This window comes from Dermacentor silvarum, chromosome 11 (assembly GCF_013339745.2).
Source record: "Dermacentor silvarum isolate Dsil-2018 chromosome 11, BIME_Dsil_1.4, whole genome shotgun sequence".
NCBI lineage: Eukaryota > Metazoa > Arthropoda > Arachnida > Ixodida > Ixodidae > Dermacentor > Dermacentor silvarum.
Genome location: NC_051164.1, coordinates 104,120,828 through 104,147,630, shown reverse-complemented (window position 1 = coordinate 104,147,630; position 26,803 = coordinate 104,120,828). Strand labels below are relative to the sequence as shown.

Genomic DNA, 26,803 nt, shown 5'->3' with positions numbered 1-26,803 from the left:
AAATGCGTGGAGAGACTGAAAATGAACTAGAGATGGCCAAGCGAACCCGCTACTCTGCATAGTCTTGAATCGGAATTGTACGCAAAGGATGGCGCAAGAAAGTGATGCAACGAAGCAGCCTACCTGCCTGCTTTAAGACTAATTCTACTTCATTTACTCTGCAAGAAATAGCTGCGCTAGTAAGCTAAGCCCAATCAGGAAGATGGTCATTGTAGTGCGGAGACAAAAGTGATCACCTCGTGTCGACTCATTCAGCCTCAATTCGGATCCGTATATTTGCAGAGATCGTGCCCTGAAAGGAAACTGAACAAAGAACACGATCGCTTTAAAAGGTCCGCGGTGTGACTTCGCGAAACTAAAACTGTATTCAAATTGGACAGAAAACGCTCACACGCCTTGCGTTTGCGTGTATCTCCACCTCGCTCGCGTTCACTCACCCTGCCGTGCATCACATTCGCGAGAATCTCAGTGCGCTCAAGGTGTTCAAAACGTAATCTGGAGTCCCGCTACTACGGCGTCACTCATAAACAACTGTTGGGTTTTCTGGACGTTAACCTCCTCAATTTGATTTATGTTTAGATATTTCAGCTAAGCAGCCTCTGGTGGAGCGAATGAAAGGTCGGCGCTCTACAGCACCGGCTTTCCCAAAAAAGTAAGCCGGCAAGCAGAAGTGCCCACGTCTGAACCTTTAGCGCAAACAGAACGTTAAGGGGCACTCGCAAGATTTGGACATTGAAAAATAAGGCCGGCGCGTAGGTGACACAATTATAATCGCGAGAAAACATTCTAATAGCCAGACTCGGCGCCGCAATGACGACGTCACAAGTCTCGGCTACTACGTCACAGGTCGGCTGCCCGCGTCCTTAGAGATCAGGCAGTAGTGCAGCCGTACGTAATGAAGCCGAACAAAAAAAAACAAAAAAAAAGCGGGGAATACCGTGGAATTCATAGCGCGCAGTACCATAGCAAAGAATATGCCTTGAATCAAGTATAGAAGAGGGCAGGAGGGGAAGCTCCATCCTCTCGCAACATTTGATATCATTATATATGTGTTATTGCTGGGCCATCTTGAAGAAATTGACGGGGTAGAAAACTCCCCGACAGACGCTTTACAAACTTTCAGCGTAATGCGAAAATTGCTCAGACAGGGCATGACGAGGGACCATTTGAGGACATTACGAATATGTATAAATTTCCACAAATGGGACACCAGTGCCAAGCGCCAAAAGCTGCAACGAGAAGGAAAAAAAAAGATTCTGTAATATTACGTGCCAAATCCTACGAACAGATTATGAGGCGTACGGGGGGACTCGGAATTAATTTTGACAACCTTGAGTTCTGCAAACTGCACTTAAATCTACATACACGAGCGCTTTAGCACTTCGCCCCCATTGAAATGCGGCCGCCACGGACGGATCGAACGCGCGACCTCGAGCCCAGCTGCGTGACGTCATGGCCACTGTGCTACTGCAGAGGGTAACGACACGAGCACAAGGCGGCCTCGTGAGAATATGGGGCACAGTCACGCGCCTTTAGAACGAAGTGGCCGGAACCGTCAAAATCCTTCGTTATGTGGGTTTCTTCGTTGTAAAGTTCGCGCACCGTACCGCTCACAAAAGAGCACGCTAAGCACGTGAACCTAATAGAAACCTTTATTTAACATGAATTCAAGAGTCATGTAGTGGAGTATGTTGCCGATACTTTCGCGTACGGCTGCGTCTGACAGAATGTGCGACCGCAGCCAAACTTAATGCATCGAGGTTCACAGCATGGGTATAATAATACATGGGTATAATATATAGGTATAATGCGATTACCTACAATTCCTATCTTTCACACATACGAAAAATATGAATTCGGCTGGAACATAATGAAATCTTCGTCGCACAGCTCATTTATATTTAGAGGCGTCCGTTGTAAAGGCGTTCAACTTTGTATGGACTTACTGCGTATGGGAAATGCCAACGCTTAGTTTCACTGCCACCTATTATTTGGGACTGTCATTTAGCTGACAGAAACAAAAATTTCCGGAAAAGCTAAAACAAAGTACTTCGGTAGAGCACTGTCCTCTTCTACAGCTGGCGGTCGTTATTCATCTCAGAGAGCCTGCCGTGTGATGAACTGACCTGCCTGGTTCAGTGTCCACTTGACGACACAACAAACTCGCACACAAGAGAGCCCAGTGGGGAAACAAAATTCCGCGAACGGAGAAATCCATCAAGTGTCACGTGGTTTAGGTATCTGTAGGTGCTGGCACGGCTGCACCCACCACTGCTTTTCCAGCAGTGGCTTCCAGCGGGTTCAGCAGAGGGTGGTCTTTCCCACCGGCGCTCGGCTACTACATGACACGTGACTAGACATGCTTCCTCTGATTACGCGAGGAGAGATGCGTGCCATAAATAGTCACAAAGCCCACTGCGACGTGTTGCCCAGCTTCGAAAGGGGAACAGCAAAATAATCAAAACAAAAGCCTGAGGTTTCGAGGTACATCGGGCTACAGAAGGTGAGGTACAAGCTTATCAGGTATTTGCTGTATTTTCTCCCTTTTGCATTCTGCGTGTACGTATTTAGTTTTCAACCCTCCGTGGTTGCTCGGTGGTTATGGTGTCGGGCTACTGAGCACGAGGTCGCGGTATCGAATCCCGTCCACGGCGGCTGCATTTCGATGAGGGCGAAATGCAGGAATCACCCGTGTGCTTAGATTAAGGTGCACATTAAACAACTCCAGGTGGTCCAAATTATTCCGGAGTCCCCCACTACGGCGTGCCTCGTAATCAAATGGTGGTTTTGGCACGTAAAGGACGTTATTCTGGTTAACCTCCCTGCCTTCTGCCTTTCTCTGTCCTCTCCCCCCCCCCCCCCCCCCGCCCCGCTCTGGCACGTAAAACCCCATAATTTATTTTTTGTTTATTTTTCGCTAATAGTGACCGAATATTCTAAATTTCGAATTCGAATCGAATATCCTTTGCCCTTCGAATTGTACCTCATTCGACAATTGGATATTACAAGTTGGCGAATATTCGTCTGCGGCCCCGTAGTGCGCGGCCGAAATGGTTGTTATAGCGTATCGTACAACACGTGGCCATATGTGCGAACGTTGAGTGGTTCACCACCGTGGCCTCTACTTCTTTGTGCTTGCACTAAGCCACCGAGGAACCGCACTTCCTGTTCTGTTCTCAACGTCCGCCTGCTTTCGTTTCATTGGGCGACGCACCTGCTAGCGCAAGCGTGTATGCGAACGTACAGCACCGCTCGAGAAAGTGAGCAAAGAGTCACGAATGAGCTCACTGCATCTCAGATCTTGCCATTTCTCAGCAGCTTCATCAACATTCTGACATGTGCATGGTGTTACGCGCGCATTTCCGGTAATGCGCTACAATGCCTCAATACTTCTGCTCAATAGCGAAACGCTGACGGCTTACCTTGGCTTTGGCTTGCAGTTCCACAAGCTTGACTGGTTGTCCATTTCTTCCTCCATGCGTCGTAAGTGTTCTTCGTGCTCCTTCTTCTCCCTGGTCAAAGCGAAATAATGAAAACCATTTCCCTGACTGCACTGTGAATCAACACTGACTTGCATTTGCGCTCCACACTAGTGTCCGGGAAGCGTCATTTCTGGCTACAGTAGACGGACGTACGCTAGCCAGGTCATGCACAAGACGTAGTGCGCCCGCCGAGCAGATTCTGTGTTCAGACTCACTACGCTGTTCCGTGACGTTTCGTGACAAGTACGCGGTGCGCCGAACCGACGAATCACGTTATCTCTGTACACAACTTATGCGCGATGCTATCGGCTCAATAGAATGCACAAAAGATCACAAGGGCTAACAAGCTCGGCAGATTCGATGCACCCACTTCCTTGTCATAAGTGCGAAAATAAGAATAAGTCAAGCAAGCTGTTCTGTCTTTCGCACACGTGAACGCTGTCAAGAAGTGCCAAGGTCTAACATGCAGCTCAGTTATTGATGGACGTCTTGTTCCATACGTGCTCGGCAACTGCCACCGCTCCTTGATGACGCGTGTACGTTATTTTACTGCAGACATAACGCAAAGCTCGTATCGAAGACTAGACGTAGAACTGATGTAGGTGTGGCGCTGTAGTCCTGTCTACTGCCTCCTGCCGGTCTTGCGCTAGAGTGTGTAACTCCGCAGTAAACTAGACCACCTATGCATGCTTGCTGGAAACTAATTTTTGATTGATTGATTGATTGATTGATTGATTGATTGATTGATTGATTGATTGATTGATTGATTGATTGATTGATTGATCTATATATCGTAGAGGAGGCGATGCTCACTTGAGCCATGTGTTTTCCAACTGGTTGTTCTCCTCCTGAAGCCTCTTCATGTTGTCCAACAGATCGGCGATGACGTCCTCGAAACGCTCCACGACCTGCGGCTTTTCGCTACGCTGAAGTTCCTTGTACAAGTCGTTGAGCGTCTCCTCGCTGATTGGGTCGACACACGAGTAAGTCATGCGTAAACAGAATGCAGGAGAGATGAACCTCAATAACAAAGAAACATAATTCAGATTACGTAGGAACATCGCTTAGACGAAACACGCACGCTGTACTGTGTATGTCTTTTTTTTTTTTTTACTGAAATAGCAATTATATGGACACTCGAAGCAAATTTCCGCCGTCATTGTCGGCGTCGACGACGCCGTCGGTCTCTGCATATATTTCTTGTGTTTCACCTAAGCGTTGCTCCTATAAACTCTAAAGTTTGTAGAATACAGAAAATAATACAGAAAATAATGGAGAGACATACAGAGAGACTTATTAGCATAATGAGACCAAATTAAAACTTTTTTTCCTAGTTGTGCACTGTGAATACGAAGCTACGAACGCGCCTAGCACTTCCTTTAGGTCAAACCAAAACAACTTAAACAAGCTGGCTGATTTAGACCTAAGTCAACGGCAACAGGATGCCCGGCGATCTCACAGGCGGTGTGGACGCGCTTAGTGTAGATTGCGTAAGCTTAAACAACGAAGACATTTCAGTGTGCGTCACCCACTGTTCCTTAAGATCTACTGCACGCGTGTTCGCGTCCCGTGTGAGTTCGCCATTATACATACGTCATATGAAGCGCCCTGTGAGGTCACACTGTTGTCGAATGTGCTGAGTGCGTCAGAGAATGAAACGGCGTTGCAAGAACCGTATTATAAGTTAAGTTGATTCGTCCCAAGTTCATGATGAGCGATGAGGGATTCGCGAATCGCGATGAGTGATAGTGCGTTAAGCGTTTGAAGGCAACGCCACAAAAGAAAGTAATGCGAGAGGCAGTCAAAGAAAACGCACCTATATAAGAAATCTCGTAGGTGGGTTGTCGGCGAGTGTGTCCTGGAAAGACGATTTCGGGTAAATGATAGATACGCTCAAACGTTCAGCAAGGCCTACTTATGATGTCTAGTGGAAATGACGCACACAACAAAACAGGCGCTACTTAAAAATTACGCGCATCGCTTGCTTTTTCCAGTCAGGGCGTAAAACAAGACCGATTAAACACACCACTGGCACAACACGCTTACTCACATTTCCTGAGTCGTCTGCATGTGCAGACATGCTCAAAAATACAAGTCATGCTCTCAGACAGCGATGACCGAGAGCAAAAGTTGTCCGCGTGGCGGCGCTCTACAAAATGTACACCCTATTTGGCCGCAACCTGCCTATTCAGGCGTGACCATGTTGTTTTGTCCTTCAGGTCATGTTGGCCACACACATGCCCAAGTTAATACGCAGTCGCGTAACGCTATTTACAAGCGTCATATAAGGCATATCCAGCAGTAGCAGAGACTAAGGTTATGTTAGTAGACAGTTGACGTTTCTTGCACCCCACTCCGCGAAGCTGCAGCAAGCGGGGGCGCCAGTGCGCATGCACCGAACGACCGAGCGTATTCTACATCGCTGCTTGTGTAAGTTTCGGGCAGAGGCGTAATCGTGAGCCTTTTCAAATGTTATTTTCGACAAGAACACTCATGGAACACGAAAACGTGCCCATAAAGCATTGTGGTCGGACGAAACGTCACAAAATCTCACTACAAAGCGTCCGGTAAACCGTTATTACGCAAACGCCGTTGCGTATACCGAATACCGGACACGCTAAAATTATCTAATGGCTACAACCACTACCGTGGGTCTGCTGATCTGCTCCGGTGACCATTTGCACCTTTGACACAGCGTCCGACGAAACAACATCGGGGCATTACCTCGGCTATTGCGGAGTCTCGTGGCTTCGTGTGATAATGCACTCGCGCTTAGTATAGTAGTAAGAAGTAGAAGATAATAAACACACCATCCTTTGTGGAAATCGCAACAGAAATATTAACAATGAAAAAAAATACACTGCCGCCTCACGGGCGACGCAGCACGCCCGTGAGGCGGCGGCGAGGCAAGCCCTCGACGTCCCCTCATGAGAGGCTTGGGCCCGGCCATCATAAAGTGCTGGTTCTATAATAAAAGTTTATTCGTCCTCCTTGGCACAAATTGACTTCTGCCACCATGTTTACTGCGATATGCTGTACGCCCTCCGCACCCTCAGAACGCTCAAATATATAAAACCAATTCATCCTCCGCTCAACCGTTCGGGCAGAGCGGGCGTATGCAGACAGCAGAAAGGAGCAGGCAGCAGAAACCGTCCTGCTAAGACTGTCTAATACATTTCGATTGTTCAGGTTCGTGCATAATGGTTATCAAATTGAGCATCAGCGGCTGACACTTTTCCATCGTGCAGCGGAGAGCTCGGCCACAAACACGTAAGGTAATTAAGAGAGCGACGGTATACGGTCCACTTGTCGACTAAACCTTTTTGGCAGTGACCTTGGAATATATATGGCGAATCATGAATATATATATTACGCACGCTCACCCCGTGTCTATGGTGACTCATGCTTAATCCTGCTGCAAAAAGAAAAGTTAATCCTTTCGTTTTGTTTTTCACCAAGAAAATCAATGGGAAACTCACACACTTTCTACCCTTTTCTTGAACAGCCGAGACTTGTGGAAATCCGCACGCCGTTCCATGATGTGTCGCACAAACGACGCGTGCTGCACCCCATCCTGGCAGATTTGCGCCTCAAATGTGCTCATTCGCTCAAAACTTGTTTGCACGTCCACCGCCTCCGTTTCCGATAATGTACGCACAGCGTCGCAAATTTCTCGGAAAAGCTATATCGGCGAAACACTCTGGCACAGGTGTTTTTCTCTTCTACCCGCATTTTTATTTTCCTTTCTTACGTCACTGATACGCAAAAGCCACCATGCTAAAGAGAAGAGAAAGAAATCTTTATGACGTCATTCGTTCATGAGTCATGCACAGAAAACAAGCCGCGGGCATTTCTTGATTTTTTTCTTGTTTTTTTTTTTTTCCTGAGTCAACGGTAATGTATTTTGTTTTAGTTAGGTGACAGCCTTGCTGTTGTTATTTTGATTACCCTTTATGGAACTGAGCTTCTCCTAATGGCATTAGCTTCGCACGTGAAAACAAGAGCGGAATTTCTTCGATGGAGAGGTGATTTTTTCGTGTCCCCACTGTCGGCGACACTCGACAAGTGTCAGTACACCAGCAAACCACTGTCGTACGCTATCTTGCATTGTCCTTTGCTTTGTCGGTTTCGACAAAAAAAGAAAGATTCGATACAGGCTGAAATTAAAAAAGAAAGAAGCACTCTCTCAATGATAGCGAGAACGACAAAAAGGGAATAAGAAATAAACCACCGGGATGCCTTATAAAAAACCAATTAACATCGATCAAATATTCTTTTTTTCTATATATGTTACACAGCCTATCTGTTACACAGCCAGCAAGAAGGTCTCTGTCAACTCCTTCGCATTTTTAACAGCAGAGCTGTTGTAGGGCGAGACTGCGCCGTCCGTCCGCCGGTATCACGCAGGTCACGTGACCAGGAGAGGATGAGAGCCGCGGCGGGAGAGGGCAGGTCACGTGACCAGAAAGGGACGAGAGGTGCGCTTGGGAGGAGGCCATCAATGAGAGGCTGCGCTGAGCGCGAGGAGGAGAGGCGAGGGTGTAAGAGAATGGGTTTCTGGGCGGTCCGCCCTTTCGGATAACGCGCAACGCGCAGATCTACTGCCGACGCCTACCGCGTATCCCCGCGTCGTGACCGCTGCCGATGCCTCTGGCGGCGGCTCGGCAGGTTTCGACCAGAGAACTGGACACTCCACGAGTAGTGTCGGAAGTCACTGCCTCTTCTCGCCTCGCAACGTTTCAATATAAGTTCATCTTGTAGATCTGTGTTTACTTTTGTTTACGCAATTGCATCAAGTGCAACACATGTAACACTCGTAACACTCGGTGTAACTAGCACAGCTTCGCTGTTCGACCATCTTCACGGAGTGGAAGGGAATTAAAATTTCTAACTGGTTCAAGTCACTCAGTGTAGTCTAATTGGGCCAGTCATCCACCATTCTGTTCCTGTCGTTTTCAGTTTTCTATATACTCCTTCCATGTACGCCTTCTCGGCGAGAGAAAAACTGCTGGCTCTGTAAACCTACTTTTAAAAGTACTTAAATTCCAGTCAAAAAGTTACAAACAGGGATAAGGTGCTTCAGAAAAGCTGGCCTCCGTTTCGATAAGGTGGTCCTATCGTTGTCAAAGATAGGCCCACCTATCTTATTTATTTTTATTTACACGATACTCCAGACCTCATTGGTCCAAACGCAGGCCAGCCTTTCTGAGGCACCTTATCACTGTTTGTAACTTTTATACCACAGTGTGCTTCTCCATGTCCCGGCCCCTTTCTTGATTTTAAATTCTAGTCAGGAAGTTGTCATGGAAACTTGATCCCGACGGGCACGGCTTTCTCCGGAACGCCTCGGTGTGTACAGGCGCAGCACCGTGGAGAACGTAGGCGGTTCGGCATTTCAACGAGATAGGAAGTCAAGCCAAAGATCAATGACTGACTCTCCTTGTCTCTCACTGAAAACTAGCACGCCCCCATGGGCCATAAATAGCAAGGACCTGCAGAAGGAAGCGAACAATCTCCTGCCCTGCGGTGGCATTCCTTAGCTACCTATGAGAAAGAAAGAAATTGGGCGGATATCTGCTTGCTTCGCTGCAAATGACGTCGCAATCGATATTCTTTTGTCATCTGCCGCCCCTGATACGTAACACCCTCTCTTCTCCCCCTCCCACCCCTCACGCTCTTCCCCTCCCCTCTCACTCCTCCCATGACGGATGCAATGGAGGTTTTGCTGAATTCAATTCTAATTTCCCGTGTTCGCCCTGCTCTCGCGCCATCTGTTGGGACCTTTTATTACCGTTGGCTTGAAGCCGGCTACAGAGCCGCGGCTTCAGTCGGCTTGTTTTTAACGCGTAGCGTCTATTCGACACCATTTCTAACGCGTTGATTTTTTTTAACACGAAAGTGTTTTATGCCGGGGTCCACCAAGACTTCACTGACGTATTTCCGTCACGGAAATACGTCATAGAACATAATACAAAGAAAGAAACCAGAAGAAAAAGTTCCACAAACATGCAAAATTTGGAAATCGAACCCACGACCTCTCGGTCCGCGACGATAGATCGCCGAGCGTTTAACCCATTGCGCCACAAACGCTTTTTTTTCTTTATTGATTTGCGCCACAAACGCATTTGCAGAGAGCTACACAGACGCGCCTTATATATCTAACACTCCTCCGTGTACCCGCGCTCTTGCTCGGGGCGGTGCCGCCGCCTACGAGCAGAAAAGAGAAGTACTGCATTATGACACTAACGCGCACCGACAGTGAACGCTTCGGTGGTCTCAGCACTACTATAGTGCCTAGAATATACTTACTAGTGTGCCGACCGCCGGGCGTTTCCAATGGGAGACGCTGGCACCGCCGGTGATGCCTTCCGGCGGAGGCCACCAGACGGCGACACTGTTTGGGACCGTGCTAATCGAGCGGCGCATCACGCGTCGCTTGCGCTTCGGATGCACTTCGGATGCGCGTTAGTAAGCGCAGTCGGTTGCGGCGCGTTGTAGCTTTCGAGCAAGTAGCATGTGGTGCCTCCGCATGCCATTGCTGGGTTTGTTTTCTGTGCGCGTGGTTCGCACTTGTGTCTGTTCACGGGCGGAACCGAGATGTCGTCGCATAAACGAGGCGTAAAGACAGCACCTGTTTTGTCCCATATTGTACAACTGGATAGCGCTCAAACAACGAGCAAGTCTGATTATTCAGCGCGCCTGCTGACCCAGAACGTTTTGCCGAGTTGGAGAAGAATATAAGAGGGCAGATCGAAGGCCAACTCTGGCGGCTGTCACTTGTGAGAAACACTTTAATAATTGCTACATTGAGCGCTCGTTCAAAATTAGTCGACGGTGTTTCGCCCATGAAAATGTGCCCTGTTAATTACAGTTATTTATGGTAATTAATTTAATTTATGGTAATTAGATACAACTCGGTGTGAATTTAGCATTTGTGGACATGTCTCGCATGCAATAGTTTACTGTGGAAAGAAGTTACACTTCTTCGGAAACCACGTATTTATTCATTGGCATTTTTGGCAGAAACACCCGGTATCGTGTAGCGTTATGATAACTGTGCGTACGATCATTTGTAAGTGCAACAACATCATATTCTTTCAATTACACTTAGTACCTCAACCAACGTTCCGCAGAGCGAAACGGGCTGGGACAGCCCATTGGCGTCTGTCGCACACGCGCGCGTTGGCTAGAGACGCCGCTCGGCATAGCACGGTCCGTATGGCTATCGCCGTCTGGCGGCCGCCGGCGGAAGGCATCATTCTCCGTGCCACCGGAAAGCCCGCGGTCGGCACACTACTAAGTATTTTCTAGGCACTATAGCACTACGACGCCTCGATGCCAGCATTCGAAGGGACGCTGGCATCAAGAAGCACTACCAACGCCACCTAGGTGGCGTTCACCGTACTCAGCACAGCGGAGCGTGGCCTCCGCAATTAGCTCTGAAAATGTTTCTGAAGTTGATCGCGGAGGCTGCAATTACGACGCGCTGTACGCGCTGATTTGACTCGGTGACGATTCAGTTACGTGCTTTGTCTTGCGCGTTGTATTAGTGTGTCAGTTACGTGCTTCGTCTTTCGCGTTGTGCTAGCGTGTGCAGCGTAGTGCAGCTTCCATATGCACGACGGTTGCTCATGGTCATCGACGTTGGTAGTCGTGATGGAGGAGACGTGCCACCAGGCGTCAGCGTGGGTGCATCAACGCCTAAGGGCGCTTTAGCCACAAAACACCAATAGACATTATATATCAATGTGCAATAAACATTACACTACTTCTGTGAAGACACGTTTCACTTTCGTGTTCTATACCGATTCCTATATAAGAGGGATCAACCACATTTTTTTTCATATGCAGCGTTTTTTGCGAAGCCTGGTAACAGCCGTATTCCTTAAAGCGATTGTCGATTTCGTCTCTCTCTTTCTACCTGTGTTTCTCTTTTTTTCTCTCTCTTTCTTAAAATGTATCTCTCTTTCTTTTGCTCTCATTTTCTCTTTCTCTCGCCCATAGCAAGTTCTGTTACAATCGTTGGTACAACGCAATTATATCGTTCCCATAAATGCATGTTCTACAAGCGTGCGTGTATAGTCCAGTGGTTATGACGCTCGCCTTCGGTACCCGAGTTCGAATCCCGCCTCACCAAGAAAGTTTATTTAATTTATTTATTTATTACTCTCGCTCTCTGTCTGTCCTTCTTTCCCTGTCTGCACCTCCTTTCCTCATGCTTGGTTTTGGTCGGGCCGTTGAATTGAGTGACAAGTTTTTTCGCGTATGGGTAGCCCAAGAAAGACTGTCGTAAGGACTGTCGTAAAGAAAACCAGCCACATTTCTGACTATGATGCAGCGCTTTCCTTGCAAACTAGAAGTAGGTTAAAACGGTTCACTTACTTATACGGATGCACTGACACAGTTACATGTATAAACAAAGAGTCTGTAGATCTAACTACTGTATACGGCAAGTCTGTTAGCAGAGAAAAAGTAGGAGACACATTTAAACAAAGGCTGAGAGGTCAATTCACTGCATTACATCAGCAATCTCCTTTGACAATTATCGCTCCAAGGTGCTGCTCCCGACCAGACCTTGTATGCAATTCTATTGCTTAGGCAATCACGCTCACGACGTTCAAAAGTTATCGCAGTGTACGAGATCTGATCTTGCGCTTTGCCCTCTTCTTTCTGCTACTTATATGACGCTCCTTGCGAGCAGTGTATGTGTGTGTGTGTGTGTGTGTGTGTGTGTGTGTGTGTGTGTGTGTGTGTGTGTGTGTGTGTGTGTGTGTGTGTGTGTGTGTGTGTGTGTGTGTGTGTGTGTGTGTGTGTGTGTGTGTGTGTGTGTGTGTGTGTGTGTGTGTGTGTGTGTGCGTGTGTGTGTGTGTGCGTGTGCGTGTGTGTGTGTGCGTGTGCGTGTGCGTACACACATTGCATGCATGTCTGTGTGTGTATTTGCCGCGTATGTGCCAATGCGCGCGAATACGTGGTTGTGTGCAAACGAAAACCACGAATTACGTTCCCAGGGACGCTGGCCTATTCCGCCGAAATGGGACACAGGAACGTCGGTGAATTTAGATTTCAGTGTTCGTCAAATCACTTGTGCACTAAGGTAATCCACAACCCTCCATTACGGCTGCCCTCACAGCACAGATCTTACTTTTGAGATATGGAGCCTAATTAACCAATCACTTCAGTTCACAAGACAGACCTGAAGTGTCACTCTTAACATCTATAAGTTCGAAGCTCATAAATATCCGCAGGTGCTTTTACTGTTGTGCGTGGACCGGTGACGGTTCAGACCATGGCACACAGTGCTTTCAGACGTTTCGCCAAATGCCGAATACACAATCCAACTCAGGCTGGCTTACTAGGCGATACTTTCATGCTCTGAAACAAGAGTCGGAAGCTATCGGCGCCGCTCACTGCTTTTAAGTTGATAGCACAGAATCCGCACGCATCGAACGCATGTCCAACGGGACACAAGATTATGTCAACTGGCGGCATGTGTCGCAGTCCGTGAGTGACGCACAACGTCCAATAAGTGTCACGTGAGCAATCAAAGTTGACAATAAACTGCCAGGTGCGCGACTGAAAACAAAAATGTGGTTGATCCCTCTTATATAGGAATCGGTATAGAACACGAAAGTGAAACGTGTCTTCACAGAAGTAGTGTAATGTTTATTGCACATTGATATATAATGTCTATTGGTGTTTTGTGGCTAAAGCGCCCTTAGGCGTTGATGCACCCACGCTGACGCCTGGTGGCACGTCTCCTCCATCACGACTACCAACGTCGATGACCATGAGCAACCGTCGTGCATATGGAAGCTGCACTACGCTGCACACGCTAGCACAACGCGAAAGACGAAGCACGTAACTGACACACTAATACAACGCGCAAGACAAAGCACGTAACTGAATCGTCACCGAGTCAAATCAGCGCGTACAGCGCGTCGTAATTGCAGCCTCCGCGATCAACTTCAGAAACATTTTCAGAGCTAATTGCGGAGGCCACGCTCCGCTGTGCTGAGTACGGTGAACGCCACCTAGGTGGCGTTGGTAGTGCTTCTTGATGCCAGCGTCCCTTCGAATGCTGGCATCGAGGCGTCGTAGTGCTATAGTGCCTAGAAAATACTTAGTAGTGTGCCGACCGCGGGCTTTCCGGTGGCACGGAGAATGATGCCTTCCGCCGGCGGCCGCCAGACGGCGATAGCCATACGGACCGTGCTATGCCGAGCGGCGTCTCTAGCCAACGCGCGCGTGTGCGACAGACGCCAATGGGCTGTCCCAGCCCGTTTCGCTCTGCGGAACGTTGGTTGAGGTACTAAGTGTAATTGAAAGAATATGATGTTGTTGCACTTACAAATGATCGTACGCACAGTTATCATAACGCTACACGATACCGGGTGTTTCTGCCAAAAATGCCAATGAATAAATACGTGGTTTCCGAAGAAGTGTAACTTCTTTCCACAGTAAACTATTGCATGCGAGACATGTCCACAAATGCTAAATTCACACCGAGTTGTATCTAATTACCATAAATTAAATTAATTACCATAAATAACTGTAATTAACAGGGCACATTTTCATGGGCGAAACACCGTCGACTAATTTTGAACGAGCGCTCAATGTAGCAATTATTAAAGTGTTTCTCACAAGTGACAGCCGCCAGAGTTGGCCTTCGATCTGCCCTCTTATATTCTTCTCCAACTCGGCAAAACGTTCTGGGTCAGCAGGCGCGCTGAATAATCAGACTTGCTCGTTGTTTGAGCGCTATCCAGTTGTACAATATGGGACAAAACAGGTGCTGTCTTTACGCCTCGTTTATGCGACGACATCTCGGTTCCGCCCGTGAACAGACACAAGTGCGAACCACGCGCACAGAAAACAAACCCAGCAATGGCATGCGGAGGCACCACATGCTACTTGCTCGAAAGCTACAACGCGCCGCAACCGACTGCGCTTACTAACGCGCATCCGAAGTGCATCCGAAGCGCAAGCGACGCGTGATGCGCCGCTCGATTAGCACGGTCCCAAACAGTGTCGCCGTCTGGTGGCCTCCGCCGGAAGGCATCACCGGCGGTGCCAGCGTCTCCCATTGGAAACGCCCGGCGGTCGGCACACTAGTAAGTATATTCTAGGCACTATAGTAGTGCTGAGACCACCGAAGCGTTCACTGTCGGTGCGCGTTAGTGTCATAATGCAGTACTTCTCTTTTCTGCTCGTAGGCGGCGGCACCGCCCCGAGCAAGAGCGCGGGTACACGGAGGAGTGTTAGATATATAAGGCGCGTCTGTGTAGCTCTCTGCAAATGCGTTTGTGGCGCAAATCAATAAAGAAAAAAAAGCGTTTGTGGCGCAATGGGTTAAACGCTCGGCGATCTATCGTCGCGGACCGAGAGGTCGTGGGTTCGATTTCCAAATTTTGCATGTTTGTGGAACTTTTTCTTCTGGTTTCTTTCTTTGTATTATGTTCTATGACGTATTTCCGTGACGGAAATACGTCAGTGAAGTCTTGGTGGACCCCGGCATAAAACACTTTCGTGTTAAAAAAAGCGTTTGTGGCGCAATGGGTTAAACGCTCGGCGATCTATCGTCGCGGACCGAGAGGTCGTGGGTTCGATTTCCAAATTTTGCATGTTTGTGGAACTTTTTCTTCTGGTTTCTTTCTTTGTATTATGTTCTATGACGTATTTCCGTGACGGAAATACGTCAGTGAAGTCTTGGTGGACCCCGGCATAAAACACTTTCGTGTTAAAAAAAACATTTTAGAAATATTCCTGATCCTCATGTTTTGGGCACCTGAAACTGTCACATGATCTGGTGTATTCGGAATGACAAGAGCGTGTCTAGGACGTATTTGTTGTTACTGACAAGAGGTATTATTGTTGCTTGCTTTATGGAATCGTTTAAACATTGCAAGAAAGGGGACAGATGCCGGCTGCATCAATTGTCTCCTGAAGGAGGGAGGAGGAACAGAGAAAGAGAAGGCAGGGATGTTAACCAGAAATGCGTCTGGTTGGCTACCCTACTCCGGGGGACGGGAAAGATGGAATAGAAGATCAGATAGAGAGAGGAGCGGAGGGGGGGGAGGAAGGACACCGTGAGCTCGCGCAGGCACGCGGAGGGCCTGAGCAATTCAAAGGCGTTCACATATAGGCCAGTCGCCCTCAAGAAAGACAACAGTGCCTTCACAGCTTTGTGGGCCGACGAGCGATGGGGACGGTCTTCAAGGAGCACCTGCACGGACAACGGCCGATCGTCAAGTCGTCGCAATGCATTCGATAATGTTTGTCTTTCCGACTGAAATTGATCGCAGTGACACAATAGATGTTCGAAGTTCTCTTCGCTGCCGCAGACATCGCACGTAGCACTTTCGGTCATTCCAATCAAAGCACAGTACGCCTTCGTGAAAGCCACGTCGCCTCACGTCGGTGAATCCCGGGTGGAGGTCAGAGTTGGAGCGAAGGGTTCAGTTCGTGTAGCCTAGTGCGCCTTATATTTGGGTTGTTCCACTCAGTTAAGGATAGCTTGCGTGCCAGGTGACGAAGCCGCCTTGCAGCGTCTGTCCTGGAAAGAGGAATGGGAACGCTGTGTTGTTCTTGGTGTGACTCTCGGGCAGCTTTGTCTGCGAGATCGTTTCCACTGATCCTGCAATGGCCAGGGAGCCACTGAAAATAATTTCGTGGCCTTTCTGTATGACGTCGTGGTGAAGTTTTACAATTTCGTACGTTAGTTGTCCATGAGCTCCACGTCGGAGAACTGCTTGCATACTTTGTAAAGCCTGTCTCGAATCGGAAAACACGGCCCATGTACCAGCACTCTCTGCGTCTATAAATTGAAGTGCACTGCGCAACGCCGTGAGCTCTGCAGCCGTGGACGTCGTGACATGTGAGGTCTTAAATCGCATTGTTACTCCTCTCGTCAATATAAACACAGCACCGGCGCAACTAGTCGATGTAGTCGATCCGTCCGTATAGACATGCACGTGACTGCTGTATCTTTCGTACAGAAGGAGTAAGCTCAATTGTTCTAGTGCAGACGGTGATAGATCTGACTTTTTCTGAAGTCCTGGAATTCTAAGTTGGACTTCAGGACGGCAAAAACAACACGGAGGAGACACCGGCCTGACCGCAGGTGCGTACCCCGATGTAATCGAGGCACGATATGCACTGACAGTTGTGCTATATGACGTGCGGGGTCTTTCCACGGTGAGTGCGGCGAGGTGGTGGCAAGGAGTCCGGGCAATGTGTCTGACATGTGCACGCATTGCCTCGATGGCGATGTGCGTCGTGATTGGATAATCTTGAGCAATGGCGATAGTTTCAGCCGTTGACGCACTGCGTGGTACTCCAAGGCATATCCTAAGAGCTTGCCCCTGAATGCTCTGAATTGTACGCAAATTAGGTTTGCAGGTGTTGGATATAACAGGTAGGCTGTACCGGAGGAACCCAACAAACAACACCCTGTATAGCTGTAACATGGATTGTGTGGATACCCCCCAGTTCTTTCCTGCAAGGAACTTGAACAGATGACAAATAGCCATCAGGCGTTTTTTCACGTGGTTGACGTGAGGAGTCCAGGACAGATCTCTGTCAATCACAACTCCCAAGAACCTGTGACTCCTGCTGAACAATATCACTTGTCGGTTGATTGATATGATTGATGATGAAAGGGACGCCACACCCGCCGACGTGGAACTGAGAAAACTAAAGCCGGGAAAGACCGAGGAGGAATTCACAGAACAACACATGACGTCATACACAGACTAAGTGGGTACATACTGCAGACGAGAGCCGAGCGTCGCAGCATTAAAAAAAATGCTAGAACAGATTTGTGGGCCTTGTGTCGGCTTGAAACACGACCTTTTGGTAACCAGAAGTCAGTGAGCGAAGATCGTGAAACAACAAGCCATTGAAAAATGCTGAACACGTGGGCTCATTGCTTGGTTTTCGACGTCATGTAACGGCAGTGCCCCACCAAACAAAAAGCAAACAAAAATAAATTCGGCAGAGACACTCAAGGCTGCTTACGTGTGGGAATGCGAAAGCATTATTGTCGCTTTGGTGAAATGTTGTCGATTGATGTTTTCGCCAGGCACGTGCCCAATTACGCACGCACTAGGTCACACCTTTAGTCAGCCAGGTGGCTGCGACGTGACGTGTGTAATGACGCACGCACTGTGGCGTCGGGGAGGCGTGCTCGTCTCGCACCCCGGTGACCCGGGTTCGAATTACACCCAGACCGAAATGTAGCAAAATTTATTTTCAAAGCCATTAATATGCTTTGTTTGCAGGAACCTACCTGAGAAATTGGACGGCTATCCGAGCATTTTTTCACGTGTTTTTGCTCCTTGCGCCATCGGTCATTTTTTGGTATCATCGCTCGATCACTCCGCCGCCAACGACGCCGGATTTTCGCGTAATGGGGCATATAATGCTTTCGCATTAAAAGTGCTAATCGAAAACAAACACTGTGCGATCGTCAAAATTAAATTACAATATTGGTGGAGTACCTTGAACATCGTTTACCGAGCCACGGCTCCTACCTCCGGTCTCGTTTATTCTGCGCTCGCGACGTTACTATCCTTTTCAAACGGCATTGGCCTGTAGTCGTGAATAAAGTTGGCATACATGAGATACTGTACCGTAATTCTAGCCAAGAACAAATCAGTTACTTTTCGCCTATAACAATTCGGACTTCAGAGCAGGCGATCGCAAAACCAGCGTTGACTTCGAGCAAAATCACGTAGAATAAGCATGGCCGAGATACAAATGTAGCGATTCGATTCCGATTCTCTTCCTTATCGCGCTTTATCAGTGCTCGGAACGACGCTCCGCCTACGTCATCAACAGGATCAGCCGGTCGGGGGCGGTGGACGATTAACAAGGAGTACAGCGAGAGGAATCGCAATTTATACTGGCCCAACTTGTGAATATTGCCCTCCTAAGCAAGCACAGCGAAATAAGGCACGACAATATGCGCTCGAACGTGCGACAATCTCTGCCCTTTCAACTATAGGGTCTTCCAAGTCCTCGCGAATGTTACACCGATGGCACCATTTTCTTTTCGCCCGCCGCGCTAGGCTCGCTCTCTCGCGCGCATGCGTCGATTCGTTTTGAACGAACAAATCATAGAGAGAGAGAGAGAGAGAGAAGTAACTTGAAAGCCTAGGGAGCGAGGTCCGCGTAGGAGGGCTGCTGCCCCCCCGCCCCCGCTCCCTCCTTTCCAGGCTCCAGCGGATCCGGAGGTTGTTCGGTGAACGGGCACTTCCCCGCTTTCTGCAGGTGCCCGTGTTGCGCTGTCGTGACTTGAGCCATCTGTGCGAGCTTACCTTCTGTATGCGCGACGAGGTTTCTAGCGCGCGCCTCTGGCGACGCGAGAAGTGCGATGGGAGTGATCGCGAAAGAGAAAAAATTTCGCGCGCGCCGTGTACGTTCGACGTAACAGCTCTGCACACTTCGGTTTGGTTTTGTTTTTCTAAACGCAACCTGCTTATCGACCGTGTCAACCCAGTTACCACCGCGTTATCGCCGGGTCTATGGCCAAATATGGCGCGTCACTGCCCATCAGGGAGCGTACACAGCAAAACGCACCAAGCTCAGTACCTTCGATGAAGTCGGAAGTCGACTCGTCAACCTCTACAGCGACCGAGGCCAATGCTTACTTTAAACTGTGGAACTTGGCATCATTGAAATTTGGCGTAGATCTCGGTAGCGTTAACAGTTACCAAACTATCCAGTTTCGATCCAAAAAAACAGGCAAGTTTCTGAGTTAGTCTGCACTTTTTTTTTTTTTTTTTTTGTGACGACAATCGTGGCATATTCCACGCCATGGGCAAAAAATTGGATGAACCAAGGTGAAATGCTAGGGTCACTGTAAGGAACAAGTTCGAGGCATCACTTCGCCCTGGTAAATCCTATTTTTCTTTTTCAGGGTGAAGTCCCCTGCTCACTGTGAAGAACCTGTTTGAGACATTTCACGTTGGTTCATACAATAGTTATACACAGGGTATTTTCATTTGTCGCCCTTCATCCAGGACTTTGAATATCCCGCATCTCATGTTCTCGAACATTCAGCAGTGACGAGACCCCCGGACCAACTCATGGTCGGCTTCCTATGGCAGGCCGCCAACTGTCAACAACGGCCACTAGATTTGTTTATTTGCATGGTGCTGGTAAACCAAGTCCGCACACGAGGAAGAATATTGTCATGAAAAGAAAAATGCTGTGCCCCAACAAGGAGTGTAATCTGAAGACACAAAAGGAAACCCGCGACGGCAAAACATTCTTGGAAGCAGTGTACCTCTGGAAACTTGCCCGAATAACTCTACTGCGCGTAAGGTCACGAAAGCGCTAATACGCTTTTGTCGAACAACTGTTCCTTCCCAAGTGCGTAGCGCATACCTGAGGGAGAAGTTGCGACGATGAAGAAAACATGTGAGAACACGAGTAAATTGCTAAGGTACACAGCAATAGTGCACGGAGACGGAAATGACAAAACACATCAAAGGACGACCGGGAAAGCTTGGTTCCGGACTGCCGCGTCCAGAATTTTCACGCAATCTCAGTGATTTTGAAACGCACCTCAAGGTTGGTTTCGGCCATCTGGGACGACACAGAGGTCTAGATCACCTTATTGTTAAATTTCTTGACAGCGGACGACAAGAATATGAGTAAACCTCTTCTTCACTGTTACACATGTAGAGTACTTCATACCCAGAATGAATATTTTGCGTAATCACTTACGAGTGAATATCGAAAAAAAAGTTGAAGGCAATGTGCAATGTATTGTACAAGGGGTATTAGGAGGTTATATAGAACGTGCCAATGGAAGATATGGGATGAACTGTATGGTATCAGTATCGCTGGAGGTCGTACGTATGAAACGATCCCTGAGGAATCACCACCTGTTACGCTGGATAAAGTCGCCAACTTCGACGCTTGTATGAAGCAAAATGACGCAGCCGGGCCCGATCATCTATCAGTTACGACAATAAAATAGTAAGCCCAGCAAAGAGCGCTGAGCACAAGCTCGAGTCGTCCCACTACCGGCAAAACACATTCTGCAACGAACGCGGCCATCGGCGTCGGAATGCCAGCAATGTCAGCGACGGGACAGGTGTGACATAGCACACACACAAAAAAAAAGGGGCACGTCAATCAACCGCACTATAGCCTCGCCCTGTCAAAGGTCCCTGACCGGAGAACGAAAATAAAGCATCACGTACGGCAAGCTTGCTCTACGCCCCGCCCTCGGCAAAGCGTACGAACTCGGCGAAACACGTGACCGCGATATTATTCAGCGATTGTTCTTCTTGCTGCCTTAGGGTTTGCAAACATGCGAGCGTATACGAAAGGCACTGGCAAAAAAAGGCGACTGACAACCACATGGAAGGTTTCTTGCGACGTATTTCTGGCGTCGCGCGTATATAGCCCGGCATCAGCGCATCTACACAGAATTAAGTTATCCCCTCGCTGTTAAACTAACAGAAATGTGTACCATGCGGTTACTGATTTGGCCAATAAATTTATCCTGCACCGATTTCGCTAGAATTTATCCTGCACAGATTTCGCTAGAATAAGTGAACGCACCAACGCCAGCAGGCGCTAAAACCAGAAAATACGCGGGAAATGCGTCCATGTGGTCGCAGCTTCTAAAATTGGGGAAATGTGATAGAAGCACAGGAGGAGGTCGAGTCATCTGCAGTCGTTTCGACTGTGGTGACGGTCATTTGTTGCCAAACAACACGCCTGCAAAGCCACGGCGTAAAAGTCATCGTTGCATGCAGTTCAATAGAAATGCACCCATGTAACGCTCGATTGAAGCAACTGACGTCAATTTTCGGTTTTATTATTGCCACCACCTGGGGCTGTGTTTTATAGCAGTTATAGTAGAATACGTTTATAAAATATCGTTACGGAGAAGTGGGACATAGTGTGACTATGAACAAAGACCTGTAAATACACCTACGCTTGACTGTTTATACCCCGTGGCAATATAAATTACGCTTGACTAGCTATAGTAGGATAGTACTTTATAAAGTTCTAGTATGATACGGCGATGAAGTGATGGCGACGACTGTCGGAAAGGTGATGCCGCGAGGATACAGAAAATGACTGAGAAAGGTGGCAACGATAATACCCGGTAGGCGTACTAACACATGCGACTTCGGCGCCATTGAATCCCTGTATAGAATATACTATATCGATGAATGTAACTGTAGAATGATGCAGAGAGACAGTTATTCGTAATGGATGCGGGAGATCTTCGCCTGTTCATATGGCATAGTACGGTAATCTTTCTGATAAATGTGAAACACGAAGTGAGACGGGAGGACGTGCTTTGTTTGCTGCAAACGGACCCATAGCCTTGCAAATACTGCCGGCAATTGCTGTACCCGAACGCCACACATCGATTACTGTAGAGTCTGAGCACTCGGTAAACGTAGAACCTCCTAGGTTTGATACAGGCGTCAATGAAGCAAGTCACATGACACACTTGAAATACTAACGAAGATAACGGAGTTCGTTTTTCCGTGAGTGCACCGCATGAAACCGAAGCGAATGGTGAGCCATGTTGGCCCGCTAGGGGGGGAGAGGTTTAAGACAGATGGCGCGCAGCCTATTGCTTGAGCACATGCACGCTGTATACAAGCATACTCAATGGGAGTTACCACCATCTCGTTAATGATTTTAACATAATTAACTATGTCGCCTATTTCTTTAACTAGACATGCGATAAAACAACAGCAACACTACTAGGTTTCGCTCTATGAAACACTATAAAAACAGTTGGAGCCCGACCACTCTGTAGACTCGGAATCCCCACACCCCCGCCGTGAACTTAACACCTACGGCGGTTTGACCGGCGTTGGCCTTTTTCTGTGGAAAAAAAAACTCCGGTGCTCGTTTCACTCATGAGCCGATCACGCGATCTACAGTTTGCAATGGCCACCACGTAACCACCGCAGCCGGAACAGCGGGAGCGTGCAGTAACGCCGACAGCTTTACCTGGCTTCTAATATACGCTGTTCTGCATAACGTTAGCTATTTATTAAGATCACTCTGCCATTTTGGTCCAAATGCTTCAGCGATTGGGCCACGCGAACCAGTCGAGCCCTGACGAAGCTCTTCTTCTTCTTCAACGTATTCCTCTCGCCTTCGCTGCGTCACATTCGTTTAGCCTGCTCTTCGGCTTTTCGCGATGTCAGACGCCAACCACGGTTCACAACCAACTCACCCGCCAGCAGCTCCTAGAACTGACTTTGCTGTAGTACGAGTTACCAAGAATTGTGCAGGCGCTTGCACACAAAACTATTACTGGCCAGCCACTTGACCATGGTGCATCGCGCACGCCACTACTATGTTCGATCTAAAGTAGACAGTATCACAATTTGATATAGCTGCCATCATGTCACAACCATAATAATGCAATTATCATCGCGCACATAATTTATGTTCACGATAATGTCATTCTCGTCATGAACATTAACGCTAAGTGAGCGACAAAAGCAAAAACAGCAACAAACAGAAACCGGGTTAATGAAAGGAACGACCAGAATGCTTTAAATGGCAACTGCAACGAAATGTTGAACCGCGTAAAGAAAGCCTAGTTAAAGTAACGCAGACATAAAGTAGCCTCCGTGCAAAATTTGACGTTCGAAATACGAGCGGAAGCGTCACGGGATGCTCGTAGAAATACTATATGTTCTCGATATCAAAACTAAAAAAAGACGCCGCCATTACCCGCTCGCAGGAAGTGACGCATGACCCAGACCACACGGCTCCTCGGCATGGCCTCAGAGATAAGGCGGCGCCCGCGACTGCCGGCGGCGCGCTGAAAAGAATCTCGGAGGCAACGTGCTGGGACTTGGGTCACAGAAGCAACCACCAGGCGTACGCGTCGTCTGCTTTGGTGTTGTCCAAAGACTGCTAACAACAAAACTACACAGTTGCCAGCCCTGCGGCGTTGCCAAGATTGCTTCACTGGTATATAGTACGTACCACCCATTTATAGCAAATTTATCCATATTAAACTGCCGTTGCTGTCGCCATTTAAAGCATCCCCGGAAGCTCGGTATGTTTTCAAACGCCGGTCTTCTGCAGAATGCGTACGTTCCGACGTCTCGTTGATGGCGTCACTCTCAGCCGCTTGCCAGCCGACGACAAAAGAGCCGTGAGGGGCACTGACCGAAATTAAAAACACGGCAGTCGTTGACATTCACGCGGACGTATACAGAGCGGGTTAATGGCTGGGCATTAACTCGGTACGTGCAGACGACCCAAAGAAAGTGCCTGCTGAGAAAGCGCAGGGGCATAGTTGGTGTTTCGGGCACATGGGGTCCTTTCTATACGGGATGTAAACACGAACTTTCACATGCAAATGCCGCATTGCTGAGTGCGGAAACAAAATAGCTGATTAGTGCGCGCAGGCTAGCTGTGTCAGAGTGTGACGATGAGTGGACATTAATCCTCACGGCAAAAAAAAAAGAGAGAAATAGTTTGCCAAGTCCTGAAAGAAAAGAGGCCACCTCGTGGTATAAACAAAAAATATCTACAACATGTGCTTCCATGCATACTGCATACAACTACTAGTTCTATTCTTTTGCAGGTCTAACTGGCCAATCCATGTGAAGAAAAAAAAAGGGAAAAAAAAAACTGCCAATGAACCTCTAAAATTTTGCACGTAGCCTGCTTAATTTTATTGAAATCCCTAAAATACGAGTCACTGGTACTTGCCGTACGAATTCGTTTAATAACGCTGACATTTTATACTGTTGACGTGAACTTGATGTATACTCTTGCTCTAACACAAAGCTCCTATAAAGCGGACGGTAAGCATAAATCTAAACTTAGTAATACTGCACAAAAGACATGGTACAATTTTCTTCTTCTTTTTTTTAGCATTTCTTTCTGTCGGGGTCTTGCGAAGGCAGTTTTATGCGCACATTCAAAAAAAGAATCCGCAATAGCGACAAGAACAGTAATTTTCTCGATCAGTGCAATTTATTCCAAAGCATGATAGGGTTAATGCGTTTTTCAATGGCGTCTTGACACGTCTCCCTGGCCCAACCTCATTTGCTATTTCTCCTAAACATCACTTTTTAAAGTAATTTGTGGCCAAAGTTACGAAGCTTATTGCGCATTTCAGTTTGCACGACTTAGAATGGCTTAGCATGGAGTGATAAACACGTATTCGAAATTCGCTAGGACTTGTCCACAGGCTCCTGCATTTGCATATTTTCCAGCAAGGAGCAAGTCTCTCGGGTCTGCACGAAATGTTCAACTCTTCTGAACGGAAACATCTGCTGAGAAGGTACCCTGTCCTCTCTTTTCTTAAATGTCGCAAGTAACTCTGCAGTGTACATATTCTGAGGACTTTTTATGAAACGTCATTAGCAACTAATTGTAATTAATTATCTAACTCCAGAAGTACTGTCCTAATTACCAAAATTTCAATGAGAAAATTGCAGAGCAACATGAAAAACTCCCGATACAGCTTTCTGTTGCTCAGTACGTGCTACATAAAAGTGTTTTTTCGAGCGTGAAAGACGCCCGCGAATACACGCAAAGTGCCTCGAGCGACCAGTCGCGCGGCAATTCTGCGTGTATTCGCGGGCGTCTTTCACGCTCGAAAAAACACTTTTATGTAGCACGTACTGAGCAACAGAAAGCTGTATCGGGAGTTTTTCAGGTTGCTCTGCAATTTTCTCATTGAAATTTTGGTAATTAGGACAGTACTTCTGGAGTTAGATAATTAATTACAATTAGTTAATTAAATCTCAGTAATTAAAAAAATTATTGATGGCTACTCCACTGTACTGGAAACAATACGCACTATAGCTTTGCTTCGCGTAGCGCCGTTCCTCTTTCTTTAAATCGTGCTGCGTGATAGCTGGGACATCCTGTATATGAACTATATAGATATATCTATAGTTTGCTGTTTATCTATATATGAATTATATTATATGACCAGCTTAGGATAATAAATCCCTCCAGTTGAGAACAAGAAGTCGAGAGAGCTGTAACCCCCCCTCCGCCCCCCCCCCCCTTTCCCAGGAATAAACAACGCTTAGTAAACATAAAAATAGAACCAGTATTAGCGAGAAACACATTCCATGTTGTTTGCCCGGCGACACCCTGGCCAATACGTCATCGTTGGCACGTACCAATGTAACCGGCGACAACAATAACAACAAAACACAACGCTTGAAAACAGGACAGCAGCAAACGATCCATGCGAGGGTTCACGTTGGTCTACTGTTGTCCCGCCCTTTCTTTTGCCACGTAAGTGTGTATGAATTGATCCGAATTACCACTCCACTGATAAATATGCCTTATTGATCCATTTGTCTTACTCGAATGATTGCAAAAAAAACTGCGCATCACGAGTGTAAACTTCTTATACCAAGAAACCGTTTTCAAACAAACGATTCAAATTCTAGGCGTGCACAATTTTTTTAATCCGAAGTTGAAGTACAGGCAGGCACGTGAGCATAGTATCAAAACACGTTGCTGTGAGTCAACAGTGGAGGCACCAGGTGGTAACCTCAGCCGGAAAATAGCACCCTCATGTCGCAGCCTCGTGCCAGCAGGTTTTTGATAATAACGTCGAGAGCGTGGCGCTTCAAATCGCAGCTCGCTACTAACCGTTTTCTGCAGCTGCTTGGAATCGCAACCATGGAAATCCACCGCCAACGGAATGCTTTCAGGTTGACTCGTGTTGAATTATACAAGAACATCGGCGTTCGCATTACAAATGAACATTCTTCAAAAAACATACAATTAATAATCTAAAACAGCACAATCCGCGCCCCTATAGCTGGTTTCCCAGGCCGCAATGTTTCTCGCGCACCGGTATCGATAAAGCTATTACTGGGCGACACCATTGTTCAACTCTTCTAAGATAGATTATGCAGCGTCAGTTTAGGCACTCGCAATACGCGTACATCTCCAGTTGATTTTCTCGTATTTTATCCCGCATGGTAATGTTCTCTTCATCTTTAACTACTATCGTAACGCCAGACTCTTTGCTATAGAAACCACGTTACACTTTCCAGATTATATTTCCCGGAATTTCCAACGCCTGAGAAAAACACTTTTCAACTCCCTCTGGCGTTTTATTAAGCCGCCGACCATTGCTTAAAAGTTGGACTACGAAGTAGCAGGGCAGAAATTTACGTTGATTCAATCGTGCCCAAAACGACCAGATATTAAAGCGATAGCTTAAAGGACCCCGTGGCGCAGAAGCCCCGGTGTCGTCGGCGTTTTTCGTGAGTTGACCGTGAGCGAAAGTTTTCTACGAACTATACCGCGGCGCACCGCGGCGTACCGCG

At 47.6% G+C, this 26,803-nt stretch overlaps 1 protein-coding gene across 1 annotated transcript in view; it reads right to left on the bottom strand.

Annotated features, from left to right (window-relative positions):
• Window positions 1–26,803, bottom strand: part of LOC119432948 (ras and EF-hand domain-containing protein homolog) — a 96,856-nt gene that overhangs the window by 39,187 nt on the left and 30,866 nt on the right. Inside the window, 3 exon segments of the mRNA XM_049659423.1 lie at window positions 3,423–3,454; window positions 3,457–3,512; window positions 4,296–4,445. Coding sequence (XP_049515380.1) covers window positions 3,423–3,454; window positions 3,457–3,512; window positions 4,296–4,445 — 238 coding nt within the window.